The sequence below is a fragment of the Corvus kubaryi genome, unplaced genomic scaffold, assembly GCF_017639235.1.
Source record: "Corvus kubaryi isolate FWS band 111438036 unplaced genomic scaffold, C.kubaryi_AGA036_p1.0 37284, whole genome shotgun sequence".
NCBI lineage: Eukaryota > Metazoa > Chordata > Aves > Passeriformes > Corvidae > Corvus > Corvus kubaryi.
In genome coordinates, this window is record NW_024581088.1 from 10961916 (window position 1) to 10982386 (window position 20471).

Below are 20471 nucleotides of genomic sequence, written 5' to 3' on the forward strand. Positions count from 1 at the left end.
CAAAACTTGTAGTTTAGTGTTGTAGCCAAGCTGAATTAAGTTTAGAAGTAAGTTAAAGATTTGTAATATTTTCTGTTTTGCTAATCGGAGTTGGGAACAACAGATTAGACAATTGCTTCCGTTTGAGAATTGGAAGGAGAGACTTGCTGAAGCGTGTTATCAAGCTATTACTCATGCTCAGGCATGGACAGGGGAACAGGGAGAAAGAATCATCTCATGTGGGATGGGGAGGGGTTCAGTGGAATTGGCTTGTGAGGGAGATTCTAGTGTACCATAAAATTACTCCAGAATTCCCAATTTTAGTAGTATATGTATTTTTAATTGCCAGATCCATACCTTGAAGATAGCTTCTATGTTTATATTAAATGTGAAGCAAGAGTGAATTTCTCTGCTTAATATCTCATTTTAAAGTTTTGTTCCCTTGTCCTGACAGGGGAGTGCCAATCTGTTGAAGTTCTCTCCTCTGTATGACTCTGAAGGAAATGTTAAGTGGCTTGAAATCTTTGTGACACTGGTCATCCAGTGATCTGGACTTTTCCAGCTGGAATCTGGCTGCAAGCAGCTGGAAGAGTTCTAATCCATTTGGCAGAACTCCCACTCATCAAAATAGTTCCTGGGACAGATATTCTTGGTGTAGGGCATATTTCTGGAGATAAAAGAAAGTAGAAGAAAGTAACTGCAATATAAACCAAAGTATAAAAATGAGTAACAAGGGTATGAAGTAAGACAGAAACTCCTCTGCAGTGCCGTGATGCTTTTTGTCTCTTTTAAAAATACTTGCTACATCTCCCAAAAAAATCTTTTTTTCAGGTGTGTCTCATAGGTGACTGCATTGGAGGAATTTTGGGCTTTGATGCCATCTGCTATAATTCTAATACAGCTTACGAAAGTCGGAACAGTAGCAGGAGAGGAAGCATCAGCAGCATCCAGGTGAAGAGAAAAAAATACACACAGCTGAAACCCTATAGATTCATTCCATGGAGGAAATCAGCTCCATATGAGCCAGAGAAAATTTAAGGATTTGGTAAATTGCCATGATAGAGTGGGATTCTGCCCGTCTATCAAAAATTTGCTGTTAAAAATTAAGTTGTCAGCTTCAGTTTATGATATACAGAAATCAGTAGTGAAGGCTTTATCTGTTAGCCTTTGCAGTAGGGTTACCAAGTGCTCTTTATTGTATCCCTAACTGTAGATGCAAATATGTCCTTGCTCAGAAATCTCTGGCAGGCTGCCATTTTTGTCAAAATACCTTCCTTTCCTTCCCTTTTCCTTTTCCTTTCCCTTTCCCTTTCCCTTTCCCTTTCCCTTTCCCTTTCCCTTTCCCTTTCCCTTTCCCCTTTCCTTTTTCCTTTCCTTTTTCCTTTCCTTTTTCCTTTCCCTTTCCCTTTCCCTTCCCTTTCCCCTTCCCCTTCCCTTTCCCCTTCCCCTTCCCACCCTGCCCCACCCTTTCTCAAAAAAGCCGATCCCATATCCATGGAACACGATGAGCAGGACCATTAATGTTGTAATGTGCATTTTGTGCACTCAGGTAAGACCCCTTCTGATTACCTTATGATATTTTTAGTTCTCTAAGAATGATGAAGTAATGAGGGATAAAGCTTTTGTGTTACTCCTCCTTTCCACCCCTCACACCCCTCTCCACCCTCAGATTCCTGATTCTCCCTCCAGCTTTTAGGCTATTTATCTTGAAGGGTAATTTAGTTTTCATCTCTTTGCTTCTACTGCAAAGAGAAATTTTTAGTCCCTTCCACCCTTTGTTGGATAAAGTGAGGTCATGTATATAAATGCAGGCATTTCATATAAGCTCTTTCGTATTTTGTTACCTGTCTGAATCTTCCCTTTGCTCTGCTCATTTTCTGAAGGATAATCCACTCTTAGCAGAGGACTCCAGTCTGGGTGACAGCAAACACCTGAGCAAAAGCAATATTGACATCTCGGGAATCATGGAGGATGAGAAGCAAAGGCAGCTGGTGCCTCGGAAGCAGAGTGACTCATCCACTTACGACTGTGACACTATAACCCAGCATCATGCATTCCTGTCCAGGTAGCTAGTGGTAGATGACTGAGTAAAAGAAATGGGCTTGCCAATGAATGGAGCCTGTTAGCACCAGAGCACAGAGGCATTGTTATTATTTCTGTTCTGTCTCATGGATGGGCAGCAGGTTCATAGGCTACTTTTCTGCTTCTGAGTGTAGGTATTTATTCTCTAGCAGAACTAAATGATAGATAAGTCTTTTTCTGTCAGTAAGAAATAAGTGATCTGTATTTACCTCATGCATACAAAGTAAATGGATGTGTTTTAAATCACTTAAAAGATTAAAAGCTGTCTATAAGTATCATTAATTTTGATCTGTTAAAAACAGTTGAGAAGTAATAAAATTCTAGGTCATAGCTCAAGGAGCAGATTACAACAATGGTTTTTATGTACCCAGATAACATACTTTGACTGTAACCTTTTAATACCATTGTCCTTACACAACTTTAGTAGGTTAACATTTGTAGCAGAAGTTTCAGAATGAACTTGCATACATTTGTACTGCTAAAAGGGGGGGGGAGGTAAACTTGAATATTCATGATTTTGGGAAAACTTTACCAAGTGTTCTATAAAATAACTGTAGGAAACTCTTGCATGTTGAAGGTAGTAAATTTACTTAATAGCCGCACTGAAAATCATGGCTGCTATATTGCAATCATTCTACAGTTTTAAGGTGTATGGCTTGGATCTAAATGCCAGTGCTAGAGCTTTCTAAGCATCCTGTTTTGGGAATGTTCTTTTTTTCTGAATGCCCTTTTTATTATTTTTGATTCAGTATTTTCTTTATTCAGTATCCACTCAAGCGTGTTGAAAGATGGTGCAGACCTTCCTCCTGTGGATTCCAGTCTCTCAGAAGTAAATCTGGGCCGATTTGAATTTGAGGTGTCTGATTTCTTCCTTTTTGGATCACCGCTTGGTTTGGTGCTGGCCATGAGGAGCACTGTTCTGCCTGGTCTGGATGGTAAGCTCTTTTTGGGGTTAAAATACAGGTTGTGTAATGACCTTTGTAAACAAAGAGACTCACACAAAAAGGAGGTAAATAAAGGAGCCTGGTTAAAGATCACGGAGTGAGGTAAGTTTCTTCCTTTAAGAGATGGGAACGTTAATGTAGGTAGGTACTGAGGTGACGAGGATTGTTCCAGGGATTTCACTGCTCACTTACAGAAGTGTGTCTTATGTTCTGCTGTTAATCATATATTCCATGTCATACAACATGAAGCTCACACTTCACCAAGGATCAGTCCTTGAAAACAATACCAAAAATAACATCTCTTCTTGGTTCAGCATTGTCTCTTGTTCATGTCTGGCTTCATGGGTGGATTTGGCCCTCGGGTGTGTTGCATGTGAGCCATTCTTCCTCTCTAGTAACAGAGCCTAGTGATCAGACACAAAAAGGATTTTTTAGTTTTATTTCTAATGCATCTGGATTTTTTAAGTTTTTCAGTTAAAAACTTTATTTTTCATTATTCAGCACATGCTTTGTCTCTTTGCATGGTATGAGCTTTGGATAGCACAGCATCTTTATAGGAAATGATGCATTCATTTATCAGGTGAGGGAGAAAACCTGTTGCAATAATGAGAAGAGACAACAATTCAGAACTCTAAGGGTTTTTTTTTTCCTAGCCAGTAGTCCTTCCCTCAGTCTCTGCTCTGCTACCCTCCAGACACTTTGACAGGAAATTTTCATGTTAATTACTAGTACTTTAAACTATTTTTTTTGAATTAGTTCCCACTTCTATCCTTCCTCTGGTATCCTGCAAAGGAATATGCTTTGAGAGCAGCTCAACTGATGGGCATTTCAAACACATTCTGAGGTGAGCAGTGTCTACTTGAAGCATAATTAGTCTTTAGAAGTGCATATGATAAAAGAATCCTGTTTTAAAGTGATAATTGTGACGCAGTTGAGAGGGAAAAAGACAAATTTAAACCTATCATGCAGACAGTTGGAAATCAGTTGAGAAGAGTCAGGTGCCCTCTTTACTGAAAGGAAAGGTAGAAAGCTACCTGAAAATGTGACAAGTAAAATTCAGATGTATTTATTTGTTTTGTTAGAATCAATTTTTAAAATATAAGGGAAGCTTCTGCTGTCACCTAGGTTTAAGTCCTCTGGATGTCACAGGCCCATCAGACCATTTTGCTGGTCTGAAGCACATTTGAAGTGCTGAGCATCACAGCTGTAATGCTCAGTAACATATTTACAAGATTTTGAATTTCTTTTTCCTTCCTTGCTTCCATCTGTTTCTCTTCTGCTGCTCTTCACATCTCCTATGTGCCTGCATCTGAGATTGTGATGTCTCTGTAAATTCCTGTGCAGTGAAGTGTTCTTCACTGAAACAGGAAACAATTCAGTTACATTTCTTTTGGCCTGATGTGTGCTAATCTGGAGTTTGCAGAAGACTGTATTAACTATGTTTCTGTACAGACTCCTTGAAAATTGTAAAGCAGCAATACTGACCCCTGTCTTTCTCTGTCTCATTCTCATCCAAGTATGCCAGGTCCGACCAGCCTGCAGCCAAGTGTACAGTTTCTTTCACTCTGCTGACCCCTCTGCCTGCAGACTTGAACCATTATTGGAGAAAAGATTCCATCTTCTTCCTCCATTCAGTGTCCCACGGTACCAGAGATACCCACTAGGGGATGGAAGATCTCACCAGTTAGGTACAGTGCCTGTTTTTGTAGGTCTCATTGCCTGTTGTTAAGTGTTCTCTCCTTACACAGCTCAAGAAAATTTGAAATAGCAATGTGCTAACATGCTGAAAACAAGTCATCTGGGACTGAGTAGCACAGACATAGTTAGCAAGTGTGGAACTGAAGAAGATTACTAAGAAAAAAATTATTCTTATGCACGAGGTTTGCGATACTAGTTGTTTTAAAGAGGAGCTGGAAGGCGATATCACTGTTCTAGTTGAAGTGTCACTTGAAAAATTTCGTGTCTTTTACTATCCTTTTAAACAATTTATTTTTACAATTAGTTGACCTTTGCCTAGATCTTCACATGTTGTTTCTTTTGGTCACTTGTGGTTGGTTTGTTGTAGATATCTACTAGGACAAATCAGACCACTGAGCAGTCTTGATTGCTTTTCTCCTAGGTGGGCTACTAAACAACAGTTATGTTGGTAATAAAGATTTGAATCCAGGAAAAAAAAAGCAGAAATAGATTGTTTTCTGGGGAAGAAAGAGGAAGGTGTGGATGAGCAAGGTGCTAGTAGAAGGAATTGTGCTTTTTTGACTTTATAGAAAATAAGGTAAAATCATATAGGCATGAAGTATCTTTGACTTGTGACGTTATGCAGAAAAGGACTTCGGCAGTCTGTATCTGTACATGCTTGCATATTAGATTAATTCTTTTTGCTCTGTAGCAGACATGAATTCAAGCTTCAGCAGGATATTGGGAAAGGTTTCTCAGGATTCAGAGTTTAAGGTTGGAGGCTAATACAATAAAATGGCAATGTTTCTATTTGTTGGAGCTAGGAGAATTGTATTTGGGAGCCAGTTGTGTGCAGTAGGGTACACACAACTCCTTTCTTTTACCTGCTCAAATATGGTGTGCATTGGATGCAAATCAGTTTGAAAAGTGACAGTTGATACTGAGTTGCTGAAGGCTTGTTTCTAGGTATTGGCTCCACTGAAATATGTAAAGATCTGGCTGTTCCTCATGAATTGATTTAGGGAATAGCTACGGTGAGAAACAGTCCAGACTTGGGAATACATGCTTTCTCCTCATTGAATTTTCTTGCAATGGAAATACATACCTTGCTTTGCTTTCTGACTTGGAGTTACTGTAAAACCTGACTAATCAGTTACGATGAGACCTAGTTACGCCAAACCTTAATTATTATGCACTGCCCAAATCAGCCTTTTCTGATAACGTTTCGCATCATTAAATGATCCCATTCTTTGTTCCATTTCTCATGATTGGTTAAAATAAGAGTGACTCTTCTGTCTACCTGACATTCCTGATTGGTTCCTCTCTGAAAAAATAGTTCTGATCTGGAAGGTGCCTGACAAAAAAGGTACTACTGGAAGACAATTTCACCATAAGATTCATAAGAACAGTTCTGCAATAATGCAGGCTGGAGAACGTGAAAATTGGGTAGGGGTGTGTAGAGGGATATTTCTATAGTTGTCTTTCTGTTCTTGTCAATCAAATTAAGCTTTTGAAGCCAGATTGCTCTGTGCATAGGGTTTATCTTGAAGGTTTTATTCTGTCAAATTCACTTTTTCCATTGAGATTCAGGAAACATCTAAGACTTAAATGGTGGTATACAAAGAGCAGGACACACGTTTATCTAAACAATTGCCGTCTATGTCCAGTAGTCCTCAATAATTGCCACTAATCAGTGTGTAATAATTGTGGTATTATTTTGTGTGTGAGGGATTGATCTATTAAGTGCTTACTGAGGATGAAAGCTTACTCTTACTGGGTTTGGTTTTGACTTTTACAGAGACTGGACTAGCCCAAAGAATTATTCCTCTTTCTGTTAATGACTTGGTCAGTTCCAACGCTATCTCCTGTTGCTACGATTCCTAATGCGGACATGATGCCAATATTAGGCAATTGATGAAATAGCTTAGTAATATAAAATTATTTGAGGCATAATTTAAGTTCATTTTTTTGAGTGTGATATACAGACACTCCACCGTAAAAGTAGGAGACTGAAAGCAGATTGAAAGCACTGCCAGGCATGTAGAGCAAGTGGGGAAGACATTTCCCTTCCTCCTCTTTTATCTGTGGTGATTGCTGACAGAAGACATTGCAGGAGGCAATGGTTCAGACAAAAGTGTGATCTATTAACTGGTGTGGTTCTTCACTGTAAGGGCAAGGTACAAGTTCAGGTTGTGTTACAGCCCAGAGAAAGCCACACTGTCTTGACCTTTCATTAAACAGCAGCTTTCTTAGCTGCTACCTAACTGACATTTTGTAACTGAGGTGCTTTTGTGGCTGTTATAAGTTAATTTAGCTTTGTAACAGGTCTCTGATTTACCACTCCTGCTTTTGATACTTACTAACATGTGTGATTTAATTCCTTTCCTTTGCTTTCCTGCTTATGACAAGACACATTATATCTACTAGGGGGCTAAAAGCATGGTTGTTTTATATTAATTCAAAACACCTGGTTTCAACATAGCCTACTTTTTAGACATTTGGCGTAGCATGAGGTAGATAGTCATTATCTTTATTGTTCGAGCTTCAACCTCACATTTAACTTCGCAACACAGTTTAAATAATTGCAAAATTCTTCTCTTGAGATGCTTTCTTTTTAAGGAATATGCAGGAGTGCCAGTCCAGACTATGGCTGATCCAACTGGTCTGCTTCATTATGGATAGACAGAAGTAAACATCTGAAAGCTCAGTACTTCTCCAGCTGTATATGCATGAAATAAAGTATTGTTAATTTTGTCTGGAGATAGTTGCTGTGACTTTGAGGAAGCTTGCTTTGTCTCTTTGTATTAGCTGTGACTATCGTAATTATCCAAGATGAGACTCTGTAAAAAGATCTCTCTTTAATTTATTTCTTATCAAGCATGATGGTAAATTTAGATTAGTGGGACAAATAATAACTTCTGGTCACTCTCAGAGCCATGAGAAAGGTTGCTTCTTTCAGTACAAAAAGCATAATAATACTGCCTTGTCTTGCGAGATAAGTAATAGCAAAGTAGCATTGTGTTTTCTTTTCAGTTGACTGTGTTGGGATCTATATAGTTTGCCTGAGACAAAATTATCCTTCCATTCTTTTCACCTCCATCCTGTAGCCACATTTAGCTACACTACGTGTCAACAAGATTTCTTTGAAAGAACAGTACACTGCAGTTTTTTGATGAAAAACATGTTCCCATGGAAACTGCAGTTGAACATATTCTGTCCAAACTACATACCCACCACAAAGTGTTAGAACTGAATGTTGTTCTCATTCAGTTGCAGGGCAGATCTCAATATTGTTTCTTGCAGTTGAGATATTCATGCTTATGTCAAAACAAGCTAGAATCTTTCTGACCATGTCTCCTTTTTGGAAGGGAGGAGATTTTAGGGAGCTATACTGCTATTCCTTTTTCATTTAATGATAAATTGTTTCACCAGCTCTGATAAGCTATAGACACGCTTCCAGTGGTTTGGTTTTCTTTTTTGAATGGTGTCCTTGAAAGCAGAAACATGTTATTGTGTTCTCCTTTGTGCACCATTGAGGTATGCATTGCATTGAGAGTTGGTAAGACTTGAAAAGTTGCAGAGAAGCTTATTTCAGACCTCCAGCACATAAAGAATCATAAAGTTCCCCAACCCAAGACCGCATGAATGATGAGCACAGCATGACTGCAATTATTTGTCTGAATGGAACTGAAATATGCTCAAAAATAGAGCAAGACATCAAGGGCCATCTCCTTTCTTTTGTGTTATGTGCATTGAACCAGGTCTCCTTTTTTTTTTTGTTCACTATTTTTACATCTCCAACAGGTTTATTCTCTGAGGAGTAACACTGAGGAGTCAGCTGCTTTTGATATGTACTTTGCTATGTAACCTATATCTAAGTTGAGGTTCTGCCTTTCCTGGCTATGAGGAATGTGGCTGCTTCAAGCAAAGATACCAGGAATTTTTATTTAAGTGCATGTCTGTTCTTACATGTTTCAGAAGACCTCGCAGAGAAGGCTGTGTTTCATTTCACTGAGTAGAGGTATTACTCTGGCTTTGTCAGAATGGCATGAATAAATGAGAATTCTATTCCATTCTGTTCCATTTGGGAAATGCAAACCAGTAGATAGCCTTGCTGAAGATTCTCTTTCTAAAGTAATTTTGCTCACGTCAGAAAGAGGACCAGAGAAGTATCCCAGAGAAGCTCCCAGGGCTGTGTAGTTCTTCTCCAAAAATGACTTTAAAATGAGTAGGGTTGAGTGTGAAGTAAAATAGCCTCCCAGCATTACTACACAGTTTGGAAGAGCCTGACCAAAAGCACCAGGGTACCATTGCACATTCATGGCAGTAGGGTATGCTTTCTCCATACAGTCATGCTGTGTCATGCTATTCTCACTCTGAAGGAGGAAGTTTCATCCATGGGCATTAAATGTGATATTATTCAGGAAAACACTCATTAGCCCTGTATTTAAAAATAAATGAATAAATAAACAAATAAGATATACGCACAAACACTAGTTTCAAAACCATTGTGTGCATCTTTTTTTTTTTTTTTTAATGTTATTTTCATTTTTGTAACCTGCAGGTGATGCTCTCCACAATCACAGTGGTCTGTTCCTTGAGAATAGCTCTTTGAACATACCTTTCTCTCAGGAGAGTCCTGGATCTCCAAATACATCTGATCAACTGCAAGGGAAAACAAGAAAGTTGAGCTTGGGCAGCACAAACAGTGAAAACTCTGGGTCAACTGAAAGCTTGCCATCAGCATGCCTCACCAACAGTGAGTGAAGCCTGATGCCATGTGCTATTGGACATGGCAACAGCCTTTCCCTTCACATTGTTTCTGTGAAAAAGCTGATTATGAAAAGAAAAGGTATCTGCTTGGAAATGGGGAGAATGAGAATAGCCCAGGTTTCTGCAATTTTGCATAACACAAGTTATCTTCCTGTTCTGTTTGTAATTAGATAAAGTAATAGAAAAGAAGTCACAGTTTTACATTAAGGTGCCACTCATAAATAGCCACAAGAGTTTCACAGTAACGGGTTTATGATCATGTTCCAGGCATGAAGCAGTATAGATAGATAAGGTTTGTGGTTTGTTACTCATAATTAAAAGTGCTATAAATCATTATATTGTCCTGTTATGGACTATAGTCATGCATGTGTGTGTATATATATGTATCTATCTATCTCAGTATTGCTTCACTGTTTGGGAAGCATTTGCAGTTCTTACCCTATAACATGATCGTAAAAGTACTAGTCTTTCACTGCACATTTTCCGTGGACCAGAAAGCTGTGGGAATCATGCTGAGGTGATTTCTACTTCCCAAAACTTGAACCCAGAAGAGCTCTTTAGATAGCAGGCAGTTAAGTGATGATGCAGTCAGTAAAAACAGTACTTGCATGAATGATAGATACCTTTAACAGACTCAAAATGTCAGGATTAAGAAAGCAGAGGACTTAATTCCATTATCTAGCTTAAAAATGAAGACAGCAAGAAATTTATTGATATTTTGTTTCATTTTTTGTAGTTACTGCAAAGTGGTGGGGAACAAAACGAATAGATTATGCCTTGTATTGTCCAGATGTGCTGACAGCTTTTCCAACGGTAGCCCTGCCGCATCTCTTTCATGCCAGCTACTGGGAATCAACAGACGTCGTGGCCTTCATTTTAAGACAGGTAATTAATTTTTTTTTTTCTCTCTGCAACAGATAACCTTGGGATTGTTAATTGCATCTTCCAAGGGTCAGTCTTCATATTTGTGCAATTAATGTGAACATATGGCTTTACCTCTCTCTACTTCCATGGTGCTTTTGGCTCTGCAGTGTCATTCAACTGGGGCAGCATTGTAATTTCTCTTTCTTTGCCAAGTACCGGGACTCCCCAGGCCATACACTATTTATTAAAATATTAATATAATTTCAGGTGATGAGGTATGAAAATGTAAATTTCAAGGAAAATTACAACCTGGATCCAGAAACACTAAGTCCATCCAATCCACGAGAAAAATGGCTACGCAAGAGGACACATGTCAAATTGAGGGTAAGTTTAAGTCTGAATATATATGGCAGCTATGGAACATGGGTTTGGCAGAAATTTAAATGGAGTTCAATCTCCCCGAGTAAGAGTTTACATAACTGAATATCACTAAAGAGCTGAAAATGGCTAACTTAATCCAGAGGCAAGCAGATTAATGGTTAGGGAATAGGAGCAATTTCTTCTTGGTTTACCACTACATGTTGAGAGAAAGTATATTTCTTTCTTTAAATAACAGACAGGCCCTAAGTTTCCATTATGCAAAGAAGTTTCTTTATGCTAGACAAATCCATAAGCCAAGCAAAAATATTTCCTCCATTCTTCAGGTGCTAAGTCAGTTATTAATGTCAGTTAAAATGCATGTGCCCTGCACGTAATGATGTGGATCTATGGCACCACTTGAAATGAAGGATAATGGGGTTTCCCCTAAAAGTTCTCTCTTATTTGGTCGTCTGGAGCACTCTCTCTAGAAAGTCTATTCAGGAGCCCACCATTAGTGGAAATCAGGCTCCAGCTGAAGTGGGAATGCAGTGCACTTGACGTACCTCAGACATACTGTCCAGGACTGTGTTTCTGTGTCACTGTTTGTAACATAGTAGAGAAAGTAGCCTCGTGACAAAAACAAACAGTACCCTTCCCATCTTTTGCTCTTATTTCAGAACGTGACTGCTAATCACCGAGCTAATGATGTCATTGCAGCAGAAGATGGTCCTCAGGTACTAGTTGGGCGCTTTATGTATGGACCTCTGGACATGGTGGCTTTAACAGGTGAAAAGGTGAAGTCTGAGTAATCAATTTTCTTAGTTTTACAGAAACAGTTGTGGAATGTAGCACACATGTATAGTGTCAGAGAAAGCCTTACAGTGAGGGGAAATGTGTCACTAACCCCCTAGTACTTCAGCAAAAATAGGCTGTAAAGTGGGCTTTCCTGATAGGTGACCTTTTTCTGAGCTCTCATCTCTCTTACCTGATTATGGCTATCTCCTTTGGTTAGTGGTGAGTGTGCTGTGCAGTGGTTTCTGAACCTACCATCCAACTGTATCACCTACTGGAGACAATTAACTTTCCGAGGAAGAAGGAAAAAGAATTTTATAGTAGTTGACAAAGCACTAAAAGAAAATCATGTATCATCCTGCCCAGGTAAAACAACCAGATAAAAGAATAGGCATTCTAGAGGTTAGGTGGCTGCCTACACATGGGTGTGTAAAGATTAGTTCTAGAAATCAGTAGTAATGTGACACAATTGAAACTCTCATTCCTAAAGCTGCCTGCAGAAGCCACGCTTACAGCTAATAAAGCCAAGCATCAAGTGAACACATTTTTTCATATTCACTGAGGTTGTAAGATTTTCTGCGCAAATTAAGAGAGCAATGCAGCTGAGCTGAGGGAAAAACTGAAGCATGGAGGCTTCACTTGGCCTGTTTCTGGTCCAGCAAAGTATTTAATATCCTTTATGTTAATTTTTATGAAATATTTCAGTTGAACAAAACCATATTGATGAAATCTTCTGATAATTTGAAGTGTTTTGGTTGTAGGCAAAATTATGATTTGAGAAAGATTTTGTCTCAATAACCAGATGAAATTTTCCATTTTGTAGGTTTAGTGTGCAAAAAGGTAATAATAGCCATGCAAGGTAGAATTGTTTTTTTCCTAGTTTAGGTTCCTGCCAAATTTCTGACCTCTATAACTATGTTTGACATGTGCAGTGCTAAGATCAGGGCTTTAAATTATTAAGACAGTAAATTATGCAGGCAATAAACTCTTGTATGTTAGGAAGCATTTGCTTATTGCAAGGACTCTGTTTGAAGTTCTTACTGAGTCATGAAGTTCCTTCAAAATTCCTTGTAGGCTTTTACAACCAGTCATGGTCGGAGATACTAATATTATCTGGTCTTGGCAGGCCTGGTAATTAGGGGGTGTTTTGTTGACTATCACACTAGATTACTGTTTCATTGGTTTTACAGGTGGATATCTTCATAATGACTGAGCCATCTTCGGGTAGGTGGGTGTATTTTGACACAGAGATATCCAACAGCAGTGGACGAATATCCTACAATATACCTGAACAGAAGAGACTGAGAGTTGGTGTGTATCCCATCAAAATGGTGGTCAGGTAATAGCTCCAAGCTGGAACTAAAGCTGTGATGGGTTGTTGTGATCAGGAAGGAACTTCAAAACTGAGTAAAAACTTCGTTTGAATCCCTACTTGGGAGATTAAATCAGTGAGGTGAATTTAGCTTCAATAGAATGTGTTGTTATCCACCAGTTAACAAAGTCCAAAGTCAGCTTACAATCCTATGTAGTGCTATTTGAGGAGGAGAAAATGTTTTACCTCACTTTAATAAAGAAGGCAATCAATTCAAGAAAATGGAGTTACTGATACGCAAATAAACTCGTATTCAGAAGTGAAGCTTTAGAGTGCAGGAGTACGTTTCAAAGAGGAACAAAATAAATTGTCCTGTCTTTGTTCATTAGGCTGTGAGCACATATTGTAAGAATCTTCATCACCAGACATAAACGTGGTCTTTAGATTACAGGTTTTAGGGAACATGAGGTGGTAGGATGGGAAGAGCTTTGGATTTCCTTGTCATTTATCCATTTTTTAACATCCAGTTCTCTTGGGGAAAATACATCACAAGGAAATGTGTTTCACATGTCTTTCCATGAAAAGAGTGATGTATGACTGCATCGTTTTGGGGTGGGCTTCTTTTTTCTTTTTTTTTTTTTTTTACTTTTCTCGACTGGCATTCCCATCATAATTTGCAAGGATTGAGGGTGGCTAATGCTCGTATTACCAACTGTTAAGCTTATGGAGAAAGTTTGAGTAGTAGTTTGAGTACTTCCGACTGGTTTGCATTTTTTTTTTTCTAATTCTTTTAGTTATTTGTTTGCATGTGATTTCTTATTAAGGTCAGCTTCCAAATTTGTCTTTGGAAAACTATTTCCTAAAAGTGTAAGTTTCAATTGCCCCATGTAAGACTGAAATCAGAAGCCGTATTTGACAGTGATTTTTAAAGCTGTAGGTCCAGACAGAGCTAATTTCAAGTCTTAACTAGAACGTGCAGAAAATACATTCTGACATTTTGCTTTTTAAATTAATTTATTGCTTTGACTCTCCAGAGGAGACCAGAGCAGTGCTGCAAGTTACCTGACTGTACTGCCCCGAGGAATGGAATGTGTTGTGTTCAGCATTGATGGTTCCTTTGCAGCAAGTGTTTCAATTATGGGAAGTGACCCCAAAGTCCGAGCAGGGGCCGTTGATGTTGTCAGGTAAATGAGCTTTGAACACTTCAAATGTCTGACTTTCTGCTTGAACACAGTAGGAGGGAAAAGGGTTGTTATACTAAACAGACAGCAATTTTCTAAGGACCAAGAGTCTTTGCAGATACATTTCTGTATTTTCTTGGACATCAGGTCTGCCTGAATTTCAGAGTAATATTAGAATGCTGTGGATTACATTGAAATTTGTAGTTTAAGTTGCCTAAAGATAAAAAGTTGCTTCTTGGGAATATGATCTTGAAGTGTGTGCAGTGAATTAATAATGATTCCCATGTGTATTTTGTGTTTCACTAATTTCAAATAAGGACATATTTGTACTTCAAAAATATCAGGTGCCAGGAATGCAAGAATGTTTTTTGGAGGAAAAATTAAAAGGCCTTTTAATCCATTCTTGCAGGTCTGTTATTTTTGCACTGGATGGGTAGAGGCAGTTCTCATTTTGGAACTTACATGGGAATGTAGAAATGTCAGTTTTCAAGGGTTTCCATTCCTTACAGCTGAAATGGCAGGAAATCTCATTAAAGATTTCAAAAGTAACAATACCTGATGTGTTGCAAGGCTTATTCTAAGTATATTTTTAAATGTCTCTCATACTTTAGATAATATTTTGTATAAGAATGTCTCTTGCTTTCCTCCATCTCCCCCAAGGTGTAGGCATTATTATTTAGTTTCTTGATTAGAGCAGAGACTTAGGCATGCTCCTTTCCACTTGTTGAAGGATAACATCTGACTCCTAACTGATCTGAGAAAAGATGCTGACCTGACCTGTGAGTGTTGTTTCTCTTTCTGTACTTACATAATTTAACTGCTTCTTCTGACAGGCATTGGCAGGACCTGGGATATCTGATTATCTATATCACCGGCCGTCCAGATATGCAAAAACAGCGTGTGGTTTCATGGTTGTCCCAACACAATTTCCCACAAGGGATGATCTTCTTCTCAGATGGACTTGTCCATGACCCACTGCGACAAAAGACCATTTTTCTCCGGAATCTCGTGCAAGAGGTACTAGAAACCTATTTATAGCCTTGAAACCTCTTTTCAGAGAACATTATTCAGTAGAGATCTCTCTTCTTTCTGAACAGTAAATCTTTCTGGCCATCACAAAGTCTTTTTGCCATTCCTCATTTCTTTTCTCACTTTTTAAAGAGCAAGGAAAGCTGATAAAGCATCCAAAGGGACTTCCAATCATGACAAATAAGTAAATGAACTGCTTGTTCTTTCCTGTGCGCATAGCTGTAGTTCTTGCTCATATGCAGGCAGACCGACTTAGCTTTCTGTGGTTTACAGATTGAAATTGTTAACAACGAATTCATATGCTGCTTCATTGCAAATCAAGCACCAGCCTTGTAGTTGCATGGTGTTCAACAGTGTGTTCACTTTGGAAGTAATGTTTGTTTCAGTGCCACATCAAAATCTGTGCCGCATACGGTTCCATGAAGGATATTTCTGTGTACAGTGTCTTGGCTCTGTCACCATCCCAGATCTACATAGTTGGACGATCCACAAAGAAATACCAGGCACAGTGCCAAGTAAGTAACTTGCTATTCAGTCAGGAAGTCCTAGGGAAAACAAGGAAATGCATGCAAATGAATGCATGTGCAAACACACACACACAAAGCAGCGGCAGTATTTCAAAGAAAGGCTGTTTGGGTTACAAATGAGGCGTTTTCTGGAAGAGTGAATAGTAAAGAGTATCAAGTGGTTGCAAGTTGTATCTACAAGTGCATGCATTGCATATTTCTGAATGACAAAATGGAACAGGTCACTTGAAAAAAAAGTGAGGGGAGAGGAGTATTAATACTCTGTAGGTGTCTAACTGGAGTGCCAGTGATCAAAACTTAATTCCTCATAGAGCTCATAGGTCAAGGCAGCAATAATTTGTCACTCCCTTTCTTTCCTTCCTATTTCAGTTCCTCAGTGAAGGTTATGCAGCCCACTTGGCCTCGCTGGAGTTCAGTCTCCATTCACGACCCAAAAAGAATAACTCTCGGATGATCTTGAGAAAAGGCAGCTTTGGCCTCCACTCGCAACCTGAGTTTTTGCGCAAGAGAAACCACCTCCGCAGGACTATGTCTGTACAGCAACCTGACCCGCCTTCTTCCAACCCCAAGCCAGAGCGTGCTCAGAGCCAGCCTGAATCAGACAAAGATCATGACAGGCATTTGCCTTCCATTGCTTGGGTTCGAGGTGGAGTTCACAAATTTGAATCTATTCCCTAGGAGGATTGGGAATGTAGATCTTGGGTGCACCCCATTAAACTTGTAGGCATGCCTCAAAGATAGTATTTAGGCAGCTCCAAACTAAGAGAAGTAGATGGGAATTTGTACCTTGGAGTCTTCCCTGTTCTGAAATCTGCCTTCTTACACCAAGTGGGGCACTCCCAATCTCTTCCTCTTGTCATGTTTATTGGGAAACTATAAAACAATCTAAAATTATCACAAGTTTATCATCATAGCAACAGGAAATATCTTTGGTTGTTTTTTAACACACGTAATATGTGCAATAAGAGGAGAAGATACTGATTTTACTCAGAAGGATTGTGGTATCAGCTAACTAGCTGCACCCAAAACAGCATAAAGGGTAGGTCCTGTAGGTTACAGAGAAGATTTACACTTTAAACATTAAGTAGTCATGTCTGTTTCCACTTCACTTTTCAATAAAAGTGATAAAGGGAAGCAGCTATAGGAGCTACAATAACAAGTGGTTAGGATTTGTATAACAAGATGCTTTCTGGGTGCCTTAAACCCAAGGTTTCCTTTCAGCCTACAGTGTTGATCAGCAGACTCCAACATGGGCACTCATGTTTGTGTGAGGTGCTGGACAAATAAATGAGAGAACTTCACTTGTGAATCGAACATAAAAACTTCATGTTAAAAATAAATGTGTCTGCCACAGTTTGAACACGGTTAGTGTTGTTGTAAACAAAGTAGTGTGCAACTGTACAAAGATCACATTGTTTGTGGAACTTGGTGACTGTGCAAAAATGTGTGGACTACTCCAAAGAAGATGGCTCTGATGATCTCAGTCTGAGAGTCAGATCCTAAGAGGGCAAGTTAAAGGGAACCGTTTTACTAAGGGATCTGCAAACTTCAGAGCAATCACTTTTTAAATTATTCTAACTAGAATCTTTACACTGGAGGGGAAAAAAAGTTAATTAAGTAAATTGATAAATTGTTTACCTTCTCATGCTTTACAGCAGCTGCTGTATTAAGACAATCTGTGGCATTCAGAATTATAGCATTTGAGCTTCAAAGAGTGGACATGCGAAAATACAGGTGCCAAATAGACATTTTTCTACTGATTTAAATTTCTCTCTGATCTTTCAATGGACTTACTAGAAGTAAAATGTGTGACATTTTCCCTAAGTAGTAATATTTCTAAAGCATTATAGTTACTTTTACATAGTAGCAGTTTGCAGATTCTTCATGCAGATACTTCCATTGAAATTAATCAAGAGAACTTTAATGACTGAACTGACGCATGTTTTAAAACCTGCAATGAAGTTAAAAGTGCACATAAAAAACCTTTTTTTTAGAGTTAAAAACGTACTATTGACACTGAGAAAGCTTGAAGTCAACAGGACATTCCTTTTTCAGGTTTGTTGTTTGTTTTTTATTTCAGGGAATTGGGGTGGAGAGGGTGTTGTGCCTCTCCATCCCCCTTTCAGGTTTTGCTAGACCAGAAACAATCTCTCGACAAGTTGGTTAATGATTTTGAAAGTTAACATGTAAAACAAGAAATGCAATGGAAAACTATTTAGACAGTGCAGAAGTAAAGTAAGTCTATACTCCCTGTTAACCTTGAAGTTTCGGTGTGCTTTTGGAAGGGTATAGGAGTGTAGCTTTTGCCTAAGAGGCAGCAAAATAGCTTAAAAGTGGAGATCTTTGATTTATATTTTCAGACGTTACTTGGCAAGATGGTCAGTTACCTATTTCAAACTTCCTGAAATATCTCTGTCACATCAGTAGTTGGTTTGGGTTTTTTTAATAATGCTTACTTGAAGGGAAGGGGTAATCTCTGCTGAAGATTAAGGAAAGATATAAAAAGTTTGGTAGCAAACACTTATTGGGAGCAGGTAAATACATTACAAGGGGCGGGGGTTTTATGCTCTGTTGCCAAGTCAGCCAGCTACAAAAGCTAAATGAAAGTCATTCGCAAACTGCATTGAAGCAGTCTTTACATTTACAAATGCTTTCCCAGTAGTATCATAGTTCTTGTATACGTGAAATTGGAGGAGTTATTCCATGTTCTGTCTCAGCCCACTGCATGTATTAATTCTAATCACATAGTGCATTTCTTCTCCTCTGCTCTGCACTAGGAGGAGGTTGCACAGGTGCCCCAGCCTCCATCTCCTTCCAGTGAGTTTACTGTTAGCATGCTCCTGCTTGTTAGTTTTAAATAGGTATGGGAATCCAAGGCTTGTGAGAGAACTTACTAGGAAAATTTTAAGTTTGCTGAGGGGTCTAAAATATTGACTGATCAAAAAGTTCTTTTTAAGCATTGGGTGTTGTGTAGCATGTCTCCTGACAGTAATTGCTATTCCTGTTCAAAGCTACTGTTGCTTTAGCCATCTACCTCTATCACCCAAGAGACTTGAAAACCTATGTTTGTGTTTTAAATTGCTGTAGTAGAAAGGTCTACTTCCTTTCAAAAGAGGGATCTGTGTGTAATTCTGTAACTGTATTGAAGGAAATAGTGTCTGAATACGAGGTTAGAAAAATCTCCTAGGTTATAAAGGGCTGCCTTTTACTCTTGGAAACATAATGTCATTTTGCAGGGTACCATGTCATGAAAACTCTATTTTGTGTATTTCTATTAATAGCTGGGTCACCTTTACAGTAGTCACTGTGTTGGCTTCCCTTAGGAATATTAGGAGCTAATAGCAGTAAAACGTGTGTGTGTGTGTGTGTGTGTGTGTATGATTTAGTGTGGTAACAATTTCAAAGTTTCACATGGTATTATAATCAAGCTGAAAATATTCTCCCTAACTTTGTTTTCATACAATATATGAGAGCTTATATAGTATTTGCATAATTCCAGCACTGCTTATTGCTCATGGCGAGAATGGTTTATCTTGTGATCACATGCTCCAGCTGTGCATTTTAGCAAAACAGTGATACAGGCATTTTAGTTAAACACTTTGTCCACATGAAACTGCATCCAGTCATTCATGGGCATTCAGCTTGCAATTGGATTTCAGTTTTACTTTTGTTTTCATGGAAAATCAGTCCCCTAGGCAGGCCATTTACTGAGGGTAAGTTTGATCCTACAGTCATCTGATTCTTAATTGCAAGTCCTCATCGCTGCAGTTTCTGTGCAGCCAGCACTTAGTTAAACTATACAGGCTATGAAAGTGTTTTAGCATACACGAAAGGGAAGGGGATAGAGAAGTCAGGTGGGTGTGCCCACAGAACACACATTAGACTCATCAGTTGGTTCAGCACCATCAGTTGTTTAGTGCCTCCAGTGTGTAACAGAAAAGCACGTTCTTTTAATATGCTGAATGGAGGAAGCATAAATGAAATTGTAAAATGCAAAATTGTTAGTCCAGTGGGTGCTAAGGCTACTATACAAGTAAGCCACAGTTGGAAGCATTTACTTCTTTGTCCTGTTGATATGGATCCATTTTAAATTACTGTAAAAAAATGGCTGTGGTTAATAGCAGTGGTAAAGTTATTTGAGATATTGTGAAAACACACCTTCACAACTGTGGTGTTTCGGTTTTGTTTGTATGTATGTGTGTATAGCTACTGGAAGACATTTAAGTTTTGGTTCTGCTTTCACAGCAAATTTGTAACCAATATACATTAAAAAAAAAAAAGAACAAAGCCAACTCAACAGCAACAATGGCTGTCTGTTCAGTTTTGTTGTCTAGCTAGGTAGGTTTGGAAAAAGATATCATTGTATAGATTGCAGAATTGAATAGTGATGCTAATCCAAATCTGCTAATTTTGAATAACATTTTTGTTTGCATAAACTAGTGCTCTTGGAATAGATTTTTGCTTGACCAAAGTATTCCTGTTTAGTTTTGTGGCATGGTTTGTATCTATTCAGCATAAAATTTTGTTAGGTGTAAAAATGACAAAGTATTGATAATTCTTACTCATTGGGGTTCATGAGAGCTGTCATTTTTATTTGTTTACATTAAACTAGTCTTAATTTATACAGATTACTTCACTTTTTCCTCTAGTACCTAGGGAAGTCACTTCCAAACAGGTAAAACTTTCACTGCTTATGTAGAAGTGGAACTATTAGTAAACTAGAGAAAAAAAGTTACACACCCTGGTCTATGCAGGACAATGACATTTTTTTTCAGAAGCCCCACTATTCTGCAAAATAGCCTTTGTTTGCCATTACTAGTGAGTAAGTTGTCCTGTTTATACATTGCAGTCTTTCTTTAGCCAGGACACTACTAATGTGTGTATTTAACAAATCTTCAATATTTAGATCTATAGTATCATCCCGTCCTTCATGGAATAAATTTAGAAAGGG

The 20471-nt window shown here is 38.5% G+C and overlaps 1 protein-coding gene across 6 annotated transcripts in view; it reads left to right on the plus strand.

Annotated features, from left to right (window-relative positions):
* Positions 1-20142, plus strand: part of PITPNM3 (PITPNM family member 3) — a 55558-nt gene extending 35416 nt beyond the window's left edge. For all 6 annotated transcript variants that reach the window (XM_042026548.1, XM_042026550.1, XM_042026551.1 and 3 more), the window contains 13 exons: positions 811-930; positions 1863-2044; positions 2827-2996; positions 4523-4693; positions 9247-9441; positions 10192-10340; positions 10587-10703; positions 11357-11473; positions 12662-12810; positions 13818-13967; positions 14798-14981; positions 15380-15508; positions 15890-20142. In XM_042026548.1, coding sequence (XP_041882482.1) covers positions 811-930; positions 1863-2044; positions 2827-2996; positions 4523-4693; positions 9247-9441; positions 10192-10340; positions 10587-10703; positions 11357-11473; positions 12662-12810; positions 13818-13967; positions 14798-14981; positions 15380-15508; positions 15890-16198 — 2142 coding nt within the window. In that variant the 3' untranslated portion in view covers positions 16199-20142. The remainder of the gene's footprint in view (positions 1-810; positions 931-1862; positions 2045-2826; positions 2997-4522; positions 4694-9246; positions 9442-10191; positions 10341-10586; positions 10704-11356; positions 11474-12661; positions 12811-13817; positions 13968-14797; positions 14982-15379; positions 15509-15889) is intronic.
* The last annotated feature ends 329 nt before the right edge of the window (positions 20143-20471 follow it).